This window comes from Anguilla anguilla, chromosome 18 (assembly GCF_013347855.1).
Source record: "Anguilla anguilla isolate fAngAng1 chromosome 18, fAngAng1.pri, whole genome shotgun sequence".
NCBI classification, from domain to species: domain Eukaryota; kingdom Metazoa; phylum Chordata; class Actinopteri; order Anguilliformes; family Anguillidae; genus Anguilla; species Anguilla anguilla.
In genome coordinates this window covers 7140897-7160094 of record NC_049218.1, presented here as the reverse complement: position 1 = coordinate 7160094, position 19198 = coordinate 7140897, and the positions used below count along the sequence as shown (strand labels likewise).

Below are 19198 nucleotides of genomic sequence, written 5' to 3'. Positions count from 1 at the left end.
GGGCCACGCATCTGAGGACGGGGAGCGATGGGACACCCGGGCGACAGCCTCGTGCGACATGTTTGTGTCACTTCCTGACGTGGGCTAAATACGTAATGAAAACACCTCTTAACCCAGAGGTGTCACGCTCCAGTCCTGGGGGGCCGCAGTGCTTGCAGGTATTTGTGATCACCCTTTAATCAGGAGCCAATTGGGAACAAGGTATGTGGACTTTATTAATAGCTCTGTGACTAATAAGCCATTATGTCATACAGTGGTTGTCCAAGACTTGAGACTGAAATCGTGGCTTTAAACCTTTTGGCACCAGGAAGACCCCTTAAAATTCCTGACAAGGAAATCATTCAGTTTCAACCCATGTTCAGAACAAAACATTCAGAGAACATTCTTTTTTCATAAAAGATTCTGAAGCTGATTTTTATAGGTAAATTCTGGTGTTTAAAGTGCACATTCAGCGCTGGTCTGGTCATTTTCTTTGGACTTTTGCTGGGGTAGAGTTGGCAGTGACAGAGTTCCTGTCCCGTGAGGCTTGTAAAGCAGATTTGATGATGTTGAACCCGTGGGCCGCTGGTCTGCTCCTCAGCTGGGGCCGAGCCACCCTGTCAGGAGATGATGATGAAGGTGAACTGGCCTGGCACCAAGGAGAGGCGTTAGCATTGCACTGCTAATGCTGCAGCGGCGCGCTCCCCTCAACCCCTCCCCCCAGCACCCTGCACCCTGCCCCCAGCCCCCACCCATAGCACAGCTTTTGGCCACCAGGACCCCTGAAGGGGGGGGGGGGGGGCGGGAACTACTGCTCAACGAGTCTGTAGGAAAATATGGCTTTCTGAGAGAGAGACAGAGAGGGGGAGAGAGGGAGGGGGGGAGAGAGAGAGAGAGAGAGAGAGAGAGAGAGAGAGGCAGTGAGGGAAGAAGAGAGAGAGGAAGAGGAAGATATAAAGAGAATGAAATAGGGAGAAATAAAGACAGAGAAAAATTTTAAAGTGAGAAAGAAAGAAAGAGGCTGACACAATCCACACGCACACGCACACACACGCAGACACACACTCACACGCACGACCCAACACTCTTCCCCCGCACACTCACTCACACACACTAGTATTCTGACAGTATCCTGACAGAAATGTAGGTGTCCTAAGGTTCCCTGTGAGGGTGCTGGTGGATTCTCCAGGGGCCAATATCTCACCGCCAATCCCATCCTGAGTCACCGACAGCGGTGCCTCCTCCTAACGCCCCCACGCACAGACACACATTTCAACAGCTTATTTATCGCCTTCTCTTTCAGCACCCTGCTTTCATGTTGTTTATCTGAAAAAAAAAATATGATTCATCAAGTGAAGGACATACTTCATCAGATCAGGGATCAGATAGGAACGAAAACAGCTTATTTAACAGATGGTGTGTGTGTGTGCATGTGCTTATGCATACATGGCTGTGTGTGTGTGCGTGTGTGCGTTTGTGTGTGCATGGCATAATCATACATGGTTGTGTGTATTTCACATGTATTTCATGGTTGTGTGTATAGGCCACCGCTGTCAAATGGCATGACTTTCATTTGACAAAAACCCAAAGGAGTTAAATGTATATTCACCCCTAGGAAAAAGAAATATATGTGAAAATTACTTTGAAGTCCAAAATACGGAACAGATTTCTAGTTCTAAAAGTCTAACAATAAAAGTCACCAAAGAACCATATACAGTATATAACTCTACAAGCAGACACACTCCAACCACACACACATGCACGCACGCACACACACATGCACGCACGCACGCACGCACACACAAAACAAAATGAACTGAAACAGTGTGTGAGGCTACGAAAGGGAATTCTTAATCTAGCGGAAGGTTGAATTCCCAGAATTCCGCCTGCCGATCGGTCATCGCTGACACCTTGAGCCGGAGTTTTTTAAAAAAGACATACCGAGAGCCTCCACTCATCTGTGTACATTTCTACCCCGTTATCTCCGAGGAAGAATTTACAGCCAATCGGAGGCCTCCAGACTCTCCGCGAATCTGTTTGAAGCGGATCTGATAAACAGAAGGCCCGAGCGGGATGGAGGCCGGGGGAGGCGCGCGAGCTGAAAGGGTAGCGAGAGAGAGGGAGAGAGAGAGAGAGCAGCACAACGGCTCTGACCTCGCGGTGAAGCCGGCCGGCACCCAGACGAAGACGCATTCCTCGGCCCAAATGTTTGTTTTCCAGACGTTTCCCCGGCTGCGGACGCCGCCGAGGTCCAGGAGGAACGGCTCATGTGGTTGTTCTTACTTGTTTGGTCCATCTTGTCTGTTTTTGTGCAACTCTCAGGAAGAAATGATTTCTTAAAACTTTTTTTTTTTTTTTGTTATTCATTGCTCCACATCACATTAGATTACATTACATTACGGCTATTCAGTTAGAGCCTCTTAGTCCAGCATTTAGTAAGATGCTCTTACACATCTTTTGTTTTTTGTTTTTTTGTTTTTTTACATAGTATCCATTTATGCAGCTGGGTATATCGTGAAGCAATTCAGGTTAATTACCTTGCTCAACGGTACAAAGACAGTGTTCTACCTGGGATTTGAACCTGCAACCTTTAGGTTAGAAATACATTTCAGCATGATGTTCATGGTGCAAGGCTGTATACAGACTGCAGGAGACTGCTTGTCTGCCAGCTCTGGGGTTATGGTATTTAGTCTGCATCTGGGACAGTAGGCCAGTGAAGCCTTTGCCATGGAGCCAGACAAGGCCTGTCTGTTTGAGCATTTGAAGACACCCTGGCTGACTGGGAAATCCCCCGAGATGAGTCCTGATTGGGTGATGGATGGGGGGGAGGGGGGGTTTCCCTGGGAACTGTGAGGGCTGTAGTTGGGTTAGGTGACATCATCACAGCAAAACATTAATTCTGGGCTCTAATAAAAACAATGGAATTTTTACATGCGTATTCACATGGGGACGCATTTCAAATCCTTCCTATAAGAAATGCGCTGGTGCTCTAGACTGCAGGCAGAGTGACAGGGGTGATACTCAGCCCAACCATAGCTAGATTTGCTATGTATAGCTAACGCCATGTAGGGAGTCATTTTACAGTCATTTATTAATATGTGACCGAGTGAACCTGGTGCTATTTCGGCTGAACTGTATGGAATGTATGGATTCCTGCTGACCATAAATAACAAGGATGACAAAACTGTTGTTTTTTTTTTAAAAACATAAAAATAAAAACTCCACCGACCCTGGGTAGAGAAAGCCTCAATTTCTACAGCAGACACCAGAGCCAGGGCAGGTTCTCCTTATCAGACCCCCAACAGAGCTCGCGTCTCCCTCCACTACTTTCTGTCTCTCCGCTTCACATAACAGAGACGAGAGGAGAGTTGGCAAATACCTGCTAAATCCCCTTTACGGCGGTCATCAGCACCAATCTGTCAACCACTTCCTTTTCTAGCTATTTGGAGCTGTTACCTGTGGGGTTAGGTTTTTCACGCATGCGTGTCAGGCTTAATCAGGTGAATGTGAAGGTAGTTACAACACAGAACTGGGGATTTTGCACGGTATCAACAGGCGTCCAGTCGCAGCCATCTTCTCTTGTGGGTTTTCTGGTGGGTACAGTAAAAACAAATCATGCCTTGCTTTAAAAATTAGGTTACTTTCACACATTTGGATCGTTTTTTTTTTCAGAACCTGAGTACATATGCCGTCCAATTTAAATTAATTTGATGTATATTAAAGCTTACTCGGAATCCAAGAGCACACCAAAAAAGCGCTGATCTTTGTTTGGATTGGTGGTCAAGGTGACCACCTAGCACCGTAGCAGAGGCGCAAGCTGCTACCTGTTTGATGTGTTATTCATAGACTTCCATTCGATGCCAGTCATGATTAAGTGGGTGTTTCTCTTATAATTCAACACAGGAATTGTAGCACTTTGATGCGTCATTAATAAAACCCCTTTGTAAAATTTCATTTGGAAATCCAAACGCGGCTGAGTGGATTATAGCTGGTTAATCATGACTCTGAAGATTCAAACAGAAACAGATGGTTCAGTTCTTGGACCAGCACAGCTGTGACGGGCTAGTAGGCGAGAATGCCTGTCGGCTGAATTTGCGGGTGGAGGCATTAAAAATGGTTGAGCAATCACACGACATCCAAAATCGCCGCTAGTTCACCTTGCTCAGAAGTAAAAAATAATGTTCTTGGTTGCAAAACAAGGTTGAAACCTTGACTGCAGAAACTTGGTAAAATTAGTTCAAGACTCTTAGACGGTGCGTGTAAATTTCACACGCAGGCACAAAATGGCTGCCATATTTGAGGTTGGTGAGTTTGACAGGCAAGCATTCGGTGTTTACAGTGTATGCTGATTCAGCAAGGGTCAAAAAAAAGATAATTTTTTTTCCAAGTATTTGCTGTCCGCGTCCTCCTGTGTATCACGCAACTGTTAATCTTAACGGTTGTAAATGTTAAGGTCACCCCCCACATTAACGAATAGTACACTAACAAAAATAAAAGCGGAGTTTAAGGATATGAAGAAGTTAAACCATGGCGATAAAGTTTTCCTTGGACACAACAGGCCTCCATCAAACTACGTCTTATTAGCCGGCTAGTTTCCATGTGACTTGACACACCTAACCAAACACCTTCCCTGAGCTTGACTTTAAAAAGTTCATTGTCTTTAAAAAAAAAAGTGCTTTAAATGCTAAGCTGCCTTTATGCCAGAATGCGAAATGATAACAAAAACACCAGTAATCAAACTTTTTTATCAGGGAACTGACCCATGCGTCCTTTCAAGGGAGGCATGACAGCATGTGGCCTTAGCGGAAACCCAGCTGTTATCAGAAGGTTGCAGGTTCAAATCCCAGCTGGGTCAGCAAACATTCAGCAGTGTGTGAACTTGGATAAGGGTATCTGATGAATACCGAATCTCTGCAAAATAGGGGAAACAGATGTCTGAGGGCAACCGGGCGCAGCAGGAACTGGCCACATCGAGTCGAGTGTGTCACAGCTCGCCCCGGTCAATGCAGTACCCCGGATATGGCGGGATGAGTAATTGTTTCAGCAGACCCCACCCACAGACTTATCAAGAACCGGGAAGCAGGAAGTGTTGGCGGTGGCCCTAATCGGCAGGTGGTTTGAGACGCAAACTCGGTGCATGCTGGGTATTTTGACTGACAATCAGGAAGCCATGGATTTCAAGGTTGTTCGTTGATTGCATGGCCTTCAGTTTGTTGCCGACCCTGGTAGTTGCCTCCAGCATTGCGAGGTGACACGATTTTTCTTATCTTCTGTTTTTATGGTGCCAGGAATCAGGTTTCTGAGTTTCTGTCGTAAATTGGGCACAAAGGTTTGTTTTCTTCCCGAGAAGAGAGAAATGTAGTTCCTTTTCACCTGGTTTACTTTGCTGATGGAGTCATGCAGGGGTTGTGCAGCACATTACTTAGATCAATTTATGTCAGTTTGTGATGCCTTCAGTGTCTGTTCTTTATTCCCATTACATCAGTTTTCTGTCCCAAAAGTAGCAGTACTTTTTTTTTTCCCTTCTTCACATTATTGCTTGGCCTTGAGAATTTGTTTCAAACGTTTCGAATTTTAAAATGTTTTCCTTTTCTAGAAAATTTATTTCTATTACAGTTTTACACAGCTGCAGGTCGTTAAACTTTAACCATAGGCTAAGTTTGGCAGCTTATTATTTATTCCGTAGAAACGCCCTTTACATTTTAAGAATGCGTTTGGGAGTAGCCAGGAGGCATGCCAGTGCAGCTGATATCTGATGAACTCACGTGAAAAAATTTTACAACGCCCTTTAAGTAAAAAATGCTCTTGGTGCGGGAGAACTCCGGTCGCTTTGATTTCACTGCACTAGCCCGGGCATCAGCTCAAAGCTGCCGGGGAACCTGCGGTTTTTAATCTCACTAATGACCGTGAATCAGGGTTACTCACCATGTGGATCCGCTCGGGAGGTCATATCCCGCTCCATCTCCACATTCCTGACATCTCCGCTCTCCCGCGCCACGGAGACACGGAGGGATGAGGAGCGTGAGTCAGCGCGAGCTGTCAGCGGGACCAGAGCGCGCTTGGCAGCGGACGCAGCTGTGCATCGCAGGATCAGGAATAAAAACAGTCACCCTCTGTTCGTTTTGTGGTTTCGACAGAGGACAGGTAACGCGAGAAACATGCACCTCAAGTGTCTATGGAACAGAGCTCAATTCACAGCGGGGACGGTTCAAATCCAGGCCGCTGACTATAAATAATTGCACGGAAAAATGCACTCGCGCTGTATCTTACAAACTTAAAACATGCGCTTTACACAATAAAATATAATTAAATAAAACAAAATGAAGACTATAAACACAGTATAAAGCAGCAATACAAGTAGAATGGCAACGTAGCCTGAGATTGGAAAAAAAAAACAACGTAATGCTTTTTGTTCTAAACACGTTGGTTCCATTGCGATATCAAATCCATAGTTAGCATCTTATGAGCGGTTTGATACAACAAAAGTGGTCATATTCAACACACGTGTTACTGAACTAGTAGTATAGTATCACTGTCAGCCTCGTGGATTAAAATACTAGATTCAAATTCAGTATCTTGTTGAAATAAAGTTTTGTGAAGGTGGTCCAGTGACTTGGGGGTTGATGGTGACGGTCTCCCTTGATACTAGAGGATGTGAATTGAAGCTGTCACGTTTTCCCAGGGCTTATTGCTGCTTGTAATCAGGAGGATGCAGGTTGCCTTCCCTGGTGGGGTACTTCTGTATTGGAGAAGGTGAATGGACTCTCTACGGCATGTCTGTGTAACTGGATGATATGTAAAACTAGCCCTCTGTGGGATAACAATGCCAGATAATGGCCTGTATTCAATCTGCTTTTCTCCTTAACTTTGACTTACACGTAAATGCAATCATTACACTTTTTCTCACATGCTCAGCTTGGCAAGTTAGTTTGAGCTGATTGCCAAACTTGCCTAACTGTGTTTGCAATGAAATAAAATTATTTCTTTTAATTGCTAGTCAACATTGGGTGCAGTCCAGCAAAAAATTTGATTGGATGAACAGAGTGGAGGTAGCACTATGGAAACGAGCGAACATAAAACCTGAAGCAGACAGACAGAGCATAGAGCAGTGGTCTCCAACCCTGGTCCTGGAGAGCTACAGGGTCTGCTGGTTTTCATAGTGACTCTGCACTTCATGAATCAATTAGAGCAGTTCATTACACAATTAACTCAACTCACCTGGTGTCTTGGGTCTCAATTGGGTGCTGATTTTAACAAAAACAAAAACCAGCAGACCCTGTAGCTCTCCGGGACCAGGGTTGGAGACCACTGGCATAGAGAAAGAGAGTAAATAATGGATGAAAGTAGAATAGGGATGGTCAAATCTGGCCCTTGAGACCAGCAGCACTGCTGGTTTTAATTATTCCCCTCTAATCAGGTCTGATTTACACCTGGGACCCCCAGGTGAGGTAAATCTCTGGCCAATCAGTAGCATTAATCAATCAATTAACTGTCGGGTAGAAAAGAGGACCGACAGTACCTCGTGGGCCAGATTTCAGTTCCCCCCACCGGAGCAGAGGATCCACAACAGACCTCTCTGTTTGTCTTACAGCCCCTCTCCCACACGAAGGCATGAATTAGGACAAAAAAAATAACACTGAGGCCTGGGGATGGGAGGAGGAGGAGGAGGCTGCCAAATTAATACTTTTAGGAGCCGGCACCCAAAACAAGGCCGATTACATAGTCTGAGCAGGTCTGTCGTAGGTGGTCCCGCAGGCGAGGCGAAGGTCAGGGCACTCAGCCCGGCGCAGCCCAGCTCGGGTTTCCCGTGGGCATCTGGAACCGGTTGAGCTCTGACCAGAGGACGCGGAAAAAATCCGGAACCGCCGGGACCCGGAAATAGCCGGAGCGCCTCCGCCGCTAAGGCTGCGCTAACACTGTGCGTTCCTCTCCCGAAAACGACGGCGCCCCTGCTGACTAATGCGGAGGGGCGTGCCCGAACGAGGGTGCGATGACGGGCATTCCGATCCATGGCGACATGCTGTCGTTTAAAAAAAAAAAAAAAAAACTTCCCTTTTCGCATAGGGGTCTTATCAGTTTAAAGAAATTCCAATGACGCTATGTGGCTTTAAGGTATGATAAAGAGATACAATCCTCCAAGAAGGATTGTACACACACACACACACACACACCTCAGTAATGCAGATTCACCAGATATGTTTCAGTTTTTTTCTACCACTGCAATTTCATTTTTATTTAAGACTGAAGACAGAGGATAAGAATCATCTCAAAAGGTCACAAAGGACTTGCTTGTACAAGCGCTGTTCACACAGTACATAAATATTAGTGTACATAATCATGTCTTCTTCAGTCTCACTGAAGAATATACTTTATTGGACCAGAAGACTGAATAAAAAAGCCTACTTGTAGTAAAAACACTAGTAAAAATTTTATCTTTTATGAAAAGCAATGTAATTGTTTATGACATCGATTAGCTTTAGTCTTAACCACTTGATTCTTTCATTTCGTGAAGGCATACAGTTCCCTTAAAGGGGAACTATTGAACTATTGAAATCAACTATTGAAATAGCTGAAAACTAATGAGCAATTAAAACCACCCCAAAACTTTTACATGTCACAATGTGGCCATATTCAACTGAGTAAATTAGGGATGGACCACTTCCAGGATTTTGTTTAAAAAAAAAATATATATATATATATGAGAAATGAGAGGCTGAGAAGCATGAGAGGCTGCTCAGGCACTCATAGCATTTGGATTTCTACAATTCGTATTTACTTCAGTAATCAACAGCATTAGCATTTATATACAATATAATTTGAATATGAGCACACTAATATATTACTATATTATTGCAATATATTAATATATTGCATTGGAACATGCAGGATAAGCCACCAAGCAACCCGTTCACTTTGTGTCTTGCTTGTTTGAAATTCCGTTTTATCCAGTCTTATGAAACTGGTGTCAGGCACAACAAGAATGCTTCTTTTTTTCTTCATAACAGTTGGTTTGTCATTCACCTCTAACAGGAAGGTGTCGTGTTGACAGTGCTTTTTGGGCAGGCGATGACTCTGCTTGTCAGATGTGGGAAGCAAACTCTGGCTTCTCAACTCACAGCACAGCAATATTACCTCACTGCAACCTAGGCCAGGCAGAATATCACACACTTTAGACATCCAGCCGGCTCACTAAACAGGATACATTTGGAAATGCAAACCTGAAAACCATTATAGTTCTCCTTTAACTGGGGACAGTGTCATGATTGAACCTTTTTTTTAAAGTGCCCTGGGTAGTAACAGTTCCATTGTAGTCATATGTGACGTTAGCATACGTCTCAAAAAACAAGCAATATATAGAGAAATAGGACACAATCCTATAAAGCCATTAACTCACTCAAGCTCTTTTAGAGACACAGTGACAGCCGAATGGTAACCTAGCACCCAGCATCCTTCCACAGCTGGGTGGTAACCTAGCGCCCAGCATCATCCTGCAGATGGGTGGTAACCTAGCACCCAGCATCCTCCCACAGCTGGGTGGTAACCTAGCACCCAGCATCATCCTGCAGATGGGTGGTAACCTAGCACCCAGCATCCACCTGTAGCTGGGACTGGAACTCATGCCATGTTAGCCCGGGTCCTGTACCGCTCTACATGTCGGGTTAAATCCTCAATGCGCAGGTCTTTCAGCTGAACCAGGTGTTCAAGCCTGTTCACTTTGATCTGCAAGATCTGTAAGCAAGAAGAAGGCGGTCAGTGACAGATGCAAAAATAAAAAGTTTTTCCGGACATGAGAAAGAGATACATCAAAGATCTTTATCAAACTATCAAAATATTTCCGGACATATTTAAAAAAAATTTAAAAAAAATTAAAAACCATATACTGCTATTTTGACCTTATTGCTTTCATATGGGGGATGAAATTTGGGAGGTGCTGTGCAGATGCAATAACACTAACTTCCCTGCAGTATTGCACATCTGCGATGACCACTCTGCTCAGGGGAAGTTCAAATCTGGCTATGCTGATGTGACTCACTGACCAGCGCTGATGTGTCCTGCCTTTTCTGCCCAAAACTAAGCTTTGCTCACCAACTTACAGCGGAGTGTCAGGAACCACCGCTTCACTGAAGGCCGATCTGCACCCCCCCAACCAAACACACACTTCCTGTCCAGATGCCAGTTGAGGAAGTACCAGTTTCCCAAAGTCACTTCACAGAAAGGATGATACTATTGCTTGCAAAATTGTCACATTCTGCAGAACTGCATTTCTTAAATAAGGGTAGATTGTAATCGCATAAAACAGCAGTTCTCAAGTTCGCAAGAATATGCTGGCTTTCGTTCCAACCACAATTTCAATTTCCAAATTGTAGCAAGCAGTTATATTTTCTAAATTATGGTTTTCATGAATTGAAAGATTACTTACTCTCTTAAGCCACACTATATAAGAAATAACTACGCAACTCCATATTCATATTGTACTATGTTGCAAATAAGGTAAAAAAAAAATGCACTGATCAAATTAAACACAGAGATAAATCAACAGGCTCTTAATTGGTGAAAGTGTGGGCACATGGCCACTAGAACAAAACAGATAATTCTAGATAATGAAGAATTCAAAGACAAAGTAAACGACAATGAGTTAAACCTGCACTGTGTTAACAAGTTTAAGGAAAAAATTATGGAAGAACTTAAACACATGCGTTCAGAAGCTTAACTGAGCGAGCGATTGGTTGGAATGAAAACCACCATACGCAGGGCTCCCCCAGGACAAAACTTGAGAACTACTGGTGTAAAATATTTACATCACTATGTGGCCTTAAAGGCTCAAGTAGTGTAACTGTGCCAAAGTGTCAAATGGTGAGGCACTCAGTCAGTATTTCGCCTGGGTAAATTTATGTTGCAGATTTCTTTTGACATTTTAGTGTTCAAACCCCTTTCCACCCGTTGAATGTTCTGGGTGGATTTTAAATAATTTTACATGATCAGTAGCACTGAATAAGGTAGCCGGAAAAGGCTGCTCCTCTCTTCCCTGACCTCCGCTGTCTCCTGCAGGTCTAACTGCCAAGATATACTCCTCCCTTTTCTCACCTCCGCTGTCTCCTTCAGGGCTAACCGCTAAGATCTGCTCCTCCCTCCTCTCACCTCCACTGTCTCCTTCAGAGCTAAGAGGGCCTGCTCCTTCTCCTCCATCAGAAGGCGGAACGTGGGGTCCATGTGGGAGGTGGTCACCGTGGTGGGCTGGGCCCTGGGGACATGCAAAAAACGGGCTGACTCGGACACAGACACAGGTCCACCAGCTTTACCAACTACAGGAGTTTTATAGCTTCTGGAGGGAACTTTTTAGATGATCCCTTACAAAAATTAGTAACAGGCTGAATTGACCCTCCAGGTCTAAATCATCACATGCCTATAATCCCTTGTGACAGCTGTTTCCAGCACCTCTCCCTCTACCCACCTTCACCTTTATTACTGTTTTTTAAATATTTCTCTGTCTTAGTCACTGATGTCCAACTGGGAGATCAGCTGCCTCAAGCCCAAAATCAAAAACATCAACATATTCCGAATGCTATGTTGTAAGGAAGTGTACTGAATTGTACTTGATTATAATTTAGCAGTTTACATCAGATTTTTCAGGAAAGCGTCAGCAAGAAAATCGCTACAATTTGTTGTACTAGTCACACGGAGAGAAGCCGTCACAATCCCATTGGAGTATTTTGGTTGATTCATTTTTGGTTCCCAGTATCTATAGTCCATATGTTACATTTTACCCCGAGAATAACTGACATGATCTGTACTTCGTACTACTGTAATTCATGCTATACAATGAGGAAAAGGGGGTGGGGGTGGAGAATGTTATACCCAGGTATGACATCATTGTTTGAGGTGGAGCCCTAAATAATTTTGCTTTGTTGTGGCTAAAATATACGTGCTGGAAATAAGGTGAGGACCCACATCATAATGATTTTTGGTTGGAGCGCTCCTTTAAACGCTGAGCTGCACAGCCATTGTTTCCATGAGCCATTTCCTGTGGATACTGGTGGAAGGTCCACCTTGATGGAGCCCATTGCCTCATCGCTTGGCTTTGCTGGGACGGCAGGGTATCGCACGGTACCTGGTTTTCTGCACAAGTCTGCTGTCGTCTTTCCTCGGCCCGGGACCCGGCTTCACGTGAGAAGGCGCCGCTGGGATACGGAGGTGATCTGTACACAAAATGGTGGCACGGTAAGATGGCGGATCCTTTTAACTGGGAATCTTACACAGAGATGTCGTGTCTGTTGACTTTTAGTGCATTCCCACACGTAAATGCTTATTTTAAGTCAGTTGATTGGCTAAAGAGTCCGCACACCTTGTCTCCAAGGCCTATGTTAGCTGAAGACTGAACAGAAATAACAAAGCGAGTAGATAATGTGGTCCTCCCGGACTGGAGGTTGACTTATCCCCTGCTATACACTCACCACCTACCCAAGCTCCTGCCTTATTACAGTACAGAGCATCCATTGGCTATGACCCCTTGGCCCTTTTACACTTTTTAATCTTTTTAATGCCACATACATCTAATTTCATGAATCGTCCCCGGAGGAAGTGTGGTCCGATTTCTGCCAGGGTTGGATACGAATATAAATGCCCCAGCATGCATCTCCTTCCTGTCACCAGCATTCTATTTACGGGATAACATCCCATAATATGTGTGCAGGACTCGTGAGACCCTGTTGTGTCCGGCGGGTCATCTGATACGCGTTCAACAGCTAGGAGGAATGCGATCTCAGCCAACACGCGTGGAATTGGACCTACTGCACAACACGTGAAAAATCACGAGTAAACAGATGACCAATAGCATTTTAATTTTGCATTAGATGTATTAGAATGTAGGAATGTTCTGGCTTCAACTGCAAGGAGTCAGAAGCCTTCAATGCTCACTGAGCTGAGTATGTTGTGGGCCTATGGAATCTGTGGTTATCTACACATGTTTATAAACGGCATTTACTTTCCAGTGAAAAGCAGCTGAGCGTGTAAACTGTCTGCAACCCGTCTCAGTGCCACACCTCCATACTCTCAGTGGCCCATGGGAACAGCTTAACCCCGGTAGCCTGGGGTAATTAGCCTCCGCGTGGGCCCTGTTTCTCAGAATGATGTCATGAGGAAAAATGTGAGCATGTGCCATTAAAGAGCAGCTGAAATGGGGGGGGGGTCCAACGCAGCGTGGCCAATCGGTACCCTTTAAAGGAATCTTTGTGGGCCCAGTCATAGTCCTGCATTTTACTTCAGCTGTGAGGGCAAACGTTCCACCGGCCCCGGCATGGGTGAGCAAATGGCCGAGGATAAGAAACTGGGGGTCAGATATGCAGAGATAAGCGTCCCTCGCGGCTCTTAAGCTCCAGCCAGTGGCCTGGGGAACCTGGAGAGACCGCACTCTGGGGCTCAACCCAAAAGCCACGTCGAACAGAGAGTCACATACAGCCGTCCTCCCCCCTCACACCCCCCACCTCCCCCCCCCCCCCCCCAGAGTGCGGGTCTCCCACTGAGCAGAACAGGCTCATGTGCTGCTGGGGTCTGTGGTTTGCTGCCTGACTCAACTCTTTTCCAGAGAACAGAGAAGGGAGGGGGGAGATTTTGTGGCAGGCCAAGTCAGTGAAGAAACGGTTATAAAATCTCTTCCCTAAAAAACTCTTTCCTCTCCCCTCTGTAAGCCCTCTCTTCTCTGCTCTCCTCTTTCCCCTCTCCGCTCTCATCCCTTGTGTGTGTGTGTGTGTGTGTGTGTGTGTGTGTGTTTGTGTGCGTGTCTGTGTGTGTGAGCATGCGTGTAAGTGTGTAAGTGAGTGTGTGTGTGTATCTTGTGCAGATATCACCATCTGTTGCCTGTGCAGGCTTGGTGGTAGTGTGTGAGACAGGGCTCCACTGTTTATGAAATATGTCTACAGCTGTGAAGACACTTTGTCAGCTGATGACATTTAAGGTTGTGTGATACTTGTTCTCACATCACATGCTAATTCATTGAGACATTTTTAAACAGAACCAAAGAAGACACGCACACGCACACACGTGCGTGGTGTTGTATGAATAAATGAAAGTACAGGTAAAATTTATAGCCTTGAAAATTTTTCCCTACCTTCCTGTTTGATGGTCTACGAAACTGACACCATATTCAATTCTCATCAGTTCAAGAGCAGCACAAATCTCAGAAAATGTCTGAAAAATTCCATCAACAGACCGAACCACTTTGTCTGAGTCACGTTAGAAAAATAAACTTTCCTGCGCTTTTAGTATGCAACCACTCTTGCGAGCGGCACAATGGAACACACACTGTCATCAGTAATGGGGTGTGGCATTAGCTTCTAATCACGGTATCAGCCAGAAACTACAGTTTCAGTATCCAGGTACGCAGACACTTAAACTACATTCAGATCGGACCATATATTATAAAAACCATTATTATACATCCACATTTTGAGTACTGGTTTATCGTGTTAGATTATTTACACCCCCTGTTAATGGAAGCATTGGAGCTGCTTAAAATATCAGTAATGATGTCTCCGAATTAGTCAAAATAGAGTCAGAACTAGGAGACTGCATGTTTATAAAAGGGGGGGGGGGGGGGTAGAAGAGATGGTTTATGCCTTTCTGGTGTTTTGCTAAATTAGCCTTTTCAGCTGAAGAGGGGGAGGCGTCCTCGGAGCGGAGCTGACCGAGGGAGAGGCCATGGCCTCCGATGACTCCAGTTCTTTATTTTTCTGCCTCAGAATGTAGGCCAAGAGGATTAAAAAAAAAAAAAAACCAACCTCCCCCCAAAAACATTTATTTTCCTTTCTGCGAACGCTGCACAAAACAGCCGAAATGCAGCGCGCCGCTCCAAACAAACTTGTCCGGAGACGAAAACTGTTAAATGCCTTTCCTTCACAGCGGACGGCAGTTTCTCTCTCCCTCTTTTCTTGTGGATCGTGCCACCTTTGATCACGGCCCAGAAACAAGCGACGCTGCAACGTGACCTCACCAGAACCGCAGACAGTCATCAAAAGAATTTTCCAGAAAACTGGGTCTAATTCCTCATTGTGGGGATGAGGATTATTCTGGGGTTTCCCCGGGACACATGCTGACCTATTCTAATGAATCAAAAGGGAGGAAACTGTTCTGTTCTTAAAAATACTAAATAAGCATGTCACCTAATTTTCATTCAGCAACAAAAAACCAGGCGGTCGTGAGAAGACTTCAAAGTCCTGGAAAGAGATCTACAGCCAATGTTTCTGATGCAACATTCATACAACCTTTACATACAAAATAGAAGTATTTACAGAGACTCCATTTTTTACTATTTGTTTTTGACCTGAATTAGAGGTTATGAGCTTCCCTTTCGAGGTTTCAAGTATTGGGTAAACTAGAAACATTCAGAAAAGAGTTTACACTGTGGCACACCAATGTCATTGATAGTTCACTTGCTAGGTAATCAGAATCTGGAAACATATAGTATACAACTTATACATGAATGTATACTGTGTTTGTGTGTGTGTGTGTGTGTTTGCGTGTTTGCGTGTGTGTGTGTGCGTGTGTTTGTGCACTCTGGATGGGGGGAAGGGCAATTAGTAGTCTGCAGGACAATGGTCAGTTGTGTCCCCACTAATGTTAGATGTACACTCTTGCCTGGTAGAAGAGAAACTGCCAAGCAACAAGACAGAAATCACACCCTGATAGGCTACTGCACAAAAGAGGAAGAGCTTAAGTTTAGCGATGTAGAGCATGGCGATGACTACAGTGGGATACAGCTGTACTCTTCAGTGCGGGTGTGGCAGGAACATGTCGATGTGCTACAGTGGGACACAGCCATACTCTTCAGTGTGGGTGTGGAATGCATGCACTGTAAAGCACTGAACAACCACCAATAATACCAGGTCAATGCGGAGAGTTTTTTGAGTAGTTTCACAAAAGTTATATAAGTTTGGTATATTTGTGCTATAGGTATAGGTTTGTAGTATATTTACTTCCCAGGACACATGTCATCTTCTAACATTTCTAAGACCTTCTTGGTTTGACTGACCACTTGTCCCTGTTGAACCTTAAATACAGTGGAGCTGTCATACCTGTTCTTGATTTTTCATTTGTGGTGCTGTAGTACTCCAAGTCCTAGAAAAAAAAACCCCAAAATGATAGTTTTCTTTTTTCTTTTCAATAGTTTTTCTTTTAAACAACGTGTTTCTTTAAAAGTATTTAAAGAGAACATTTAAAGTCACTTGACAATGGGTTAGGAGGATTTGAAAACTGGAGCATTTATCAGCACTCTCTCACACACAGCCCTTTCCTCACACAATACACACACAGACACACACACACACACGTACGCACACACACACACGCACACGCATACACACCTTCACAGGCACACACACACACACATGCACATACACATGCACCCATACACACGCACACGCATACACACCTTCACAAGCACACACACACGTACGCACACACACACATGCACATACACATGCACACGCATACACACCTTCACAGGCACACACACACACACACACACCTGTGGCCCTCTCTCTTCGAGAGCTCCCAGCCGCTTGTCTTCAATCTTCTCTCTCAGTGTGCAGAGAACAGACTCAATAAGCCCAGCTGTGCATAGTGATATTTTCTTTATGGTGTCTTCTGGAACATGGAAGTTCAACTTTGCGAAGACCTTCCTAAAATAAAATTTTCAACTATTAGGGAAAAAAAACCCTCAAACCCTCATATTTACTGAACAAAATGAAAAATGGCGACTGAGGCTGACTTTGGAAGTATTTTGAAAGCTGTAGTTCAACTTTCCCATTGTGATATAGGCTAGTTATTATCACATATCACTACCTTTGTCATTTGCTTGCAAGATTAAAAATCCTTAAAATTCAACACATTATATGTCCAGTATTATCAAGCTTGCTTATGTGATAAACAATTCTTGTTCACTATAACCACAATAATATGGTTTGAAACTTATGAACATCTGGTTCAAAGTAAAATTCCGGCCCATATATCTGAGTGGCCAATAAGTAAATAATTAACAGCAATAAATCAGAAATAAAAACAGAACAGGAGTGACACTGTGTGAATTATGCTGTACAAAATATCCATACAAGAAGTAGGTCAAATCTACGACGTAGGACACGGTCCAAACCAAACCGTAAACACGACCCCATCCTCCCCTGATAGCTAGCTACAGTACTGTTCCCACTCCTCCCACGCAGGAGCAGGGCAAGATAAGTTTAAAAAAATTTTTTTTTACTTTTTTTATTTTTATTTTATTTATTTATTTTTCCATCTGGCTAATTTGTGGAAAATGCATCTTGCCTGTTCAGAGTGCCCCAGTTGTTCAGCTTCTGGTGGGTCGAGTTGGCAGGAGTGTAGTTATGCAGCTCCACGAGTTTTGGAAAATAAAACTTCACCACCTCAGCTGCCATCACTACAGATATATAACGTAAGAAAGAATGTATCGATTATTCACGAACCTATTTTACATTTAAGAAAGAAACTTTTAAATGTAAAATGAACACGTAAATGAGAAAGAATAGATAATTAGATGGTTATTTGCAGGCAATTGCATGGTGATTTACCGTTAATGATTCAAGGTATTCGAAGACCTACTAAGATGTTTGCCTCTGAAATTCAGCACAGAAAGCTTTGAAAACACTTTTTATGGTTGCCACTATTTATTTATTCATTTGCTGTTGATTAGAATTGTTTATCTGGCCAACTAAGAACCGGCCTCTTCTTGAAGCCTTCATGTTAAATTTCAGGTAGTTAACGTTCACCACATCTACACAACCAAATTGAACGGAACCATTCGACAAGGACTGCTAGCCAACGTTAGTCTATACCTAAATATTGCAATTTCTAGCTCGTTACCTCCGTCACTGAAGTCCCTTGTTATATTCCGTTTTGGTCTGGAAAGTGGTATTTTGTCAATCCAAGCATACAGATCTTGCAATGTCTCTTCATCTAGTTCTTTATTCATTGTTTGACGTAAACACCCTAACTTAATTTACGTTCATAAGTGAGCTGGCCCTCCAAGATGGATTGTTACTGCGGTTACTAGGTAACCACACGTCATAGTTTTCTCCTACGGTGGGTGTGAATAGACAAAAGTACCTTCATGAAAGGCGTTGCGTTATCTCAATGGATTTAAAAGTCCATGAAATTTCGACCGACTGTGCTGAAGCCAGTTTTCTGTTTAGTAAATTGCCTGGCCTACAGTAACACCAAATATTTGCGTTTGGCTAAAATTAATGTGCAAGACGTTACAATGTAAGGCAACTGCAGGAATTTCTTATGAAGGCAGGGTCATGTGTGTATGATGTGTATAAACACACACACACTCTCTCTCTTGCCCTCTCCCTCTCCCGAATGGGCACACACACACGCACACACACGCGCGCACACACACAACAGAATTAGAATTTTTGCCTGACAATAGAAAACTTTACCTTCTAATGGGTTTCGGTTTTTACATAAATAGAAACCCATAAGAAGAAGCCAGTAAGAGGAGACCTTTGTTTTTTTTTTTGAAAATGTTTTTTATTGTTCTGGAAAACAGGTAAAAAAATGAAATCACAGTATTTTGATCAAGTTGATTATGAATTGCAATGTGATTATTATTATTATTAAAATAGCAAGCTACAAGAGTAAATACAGGGAAAAAAGTAAAAACAGTGTAAAGCCTAATGGTTTGTGCAATTCTGTAGTATTCAGCCCAGCTGAATGCAAGTTTAACAAGTAATTTTAAAAACTATACACAGTTTTTTCATTCTTTTGTCAGTAGATACTAAGCTGTGTGCAATGACAAAAAATAAAGCACAAAGGCATTTGCTAAATAAATAAATAACGGCAATAATAATTTACATTGTGTGAATCCCTGCCCTGATCAGGGTGAACATTTAAATGATGCCAAGTTGGTCTGAGGTCTCTTAAAGTGCCTGTACCGCTCAATCAGGGCATGAATTGACAACAAAACACCTTTGAAGATGAATTCTTCAGGAAGGAACATCAACTTTAAACCCCCCCCACCCCCCAACAAAAAAATGACATAAATAAAAAACAACCAAGAAACAATGTAGCAATGGAATAAAACCTTTAAATAGCAGTTGGCATCTTTCAAACATTCCTTACCTTAGATGACATAGCAATAATATGCAGCTCTTGCACTAGTAAAAAGAGAGGAGCTCTTGTCTTGTCTTACCAAACTCGTACCAAAAAC

General features: G+C 43.6%; 1 protein-coding gene and 1 long non-coding RNA gene across 2 annotated transcripts; both read right to left on the bottom strand.

The window, feature by feature from the left end:
• Positions 1-216: 216 nt before the first annotated feature.
• Positions 217-6825, bottom strand: LOC118218387. Its single transcript, XR_004763404.1, has 3 exons — positions 5905-6825; positions 1184-1305; positions 217-596 (listed from the first exon to the last, which is right to left on the bottom strand). It is a non-coding gene; the product is annotated as an uncharacterized LOC118218387 (long non-coding RNA).
• A 1352-nt stretch (positions 6826-8177) lies between these two features.
• spef1 (sperm flagellar 1) lies at positions 8178-18031 on the bottom strand. Its single transcript, XM_035399783.1, has 7 exons — positions 17851-18031; positions 17296-17407; positions 16499-16652; positions 16031-16089; positions 11119-11299; positions 9558-9708; positions 8178-9521 (listed from the first exon to the last, which is right to left on the bottom strand). Exons 1-6 carry the CDS (start codon positions 17957-17959, stop codon positions 9595-9597), a joined length of 729 nt encoding a protein of 242 aa, XP_035255674.1. The 5' UTR covers positions 17960-18031; the 3' UTR covers positions 8178-9521; positions 9558-9594.
• Positions 18032-19198: the final 1167 nt, after the last annotated feature.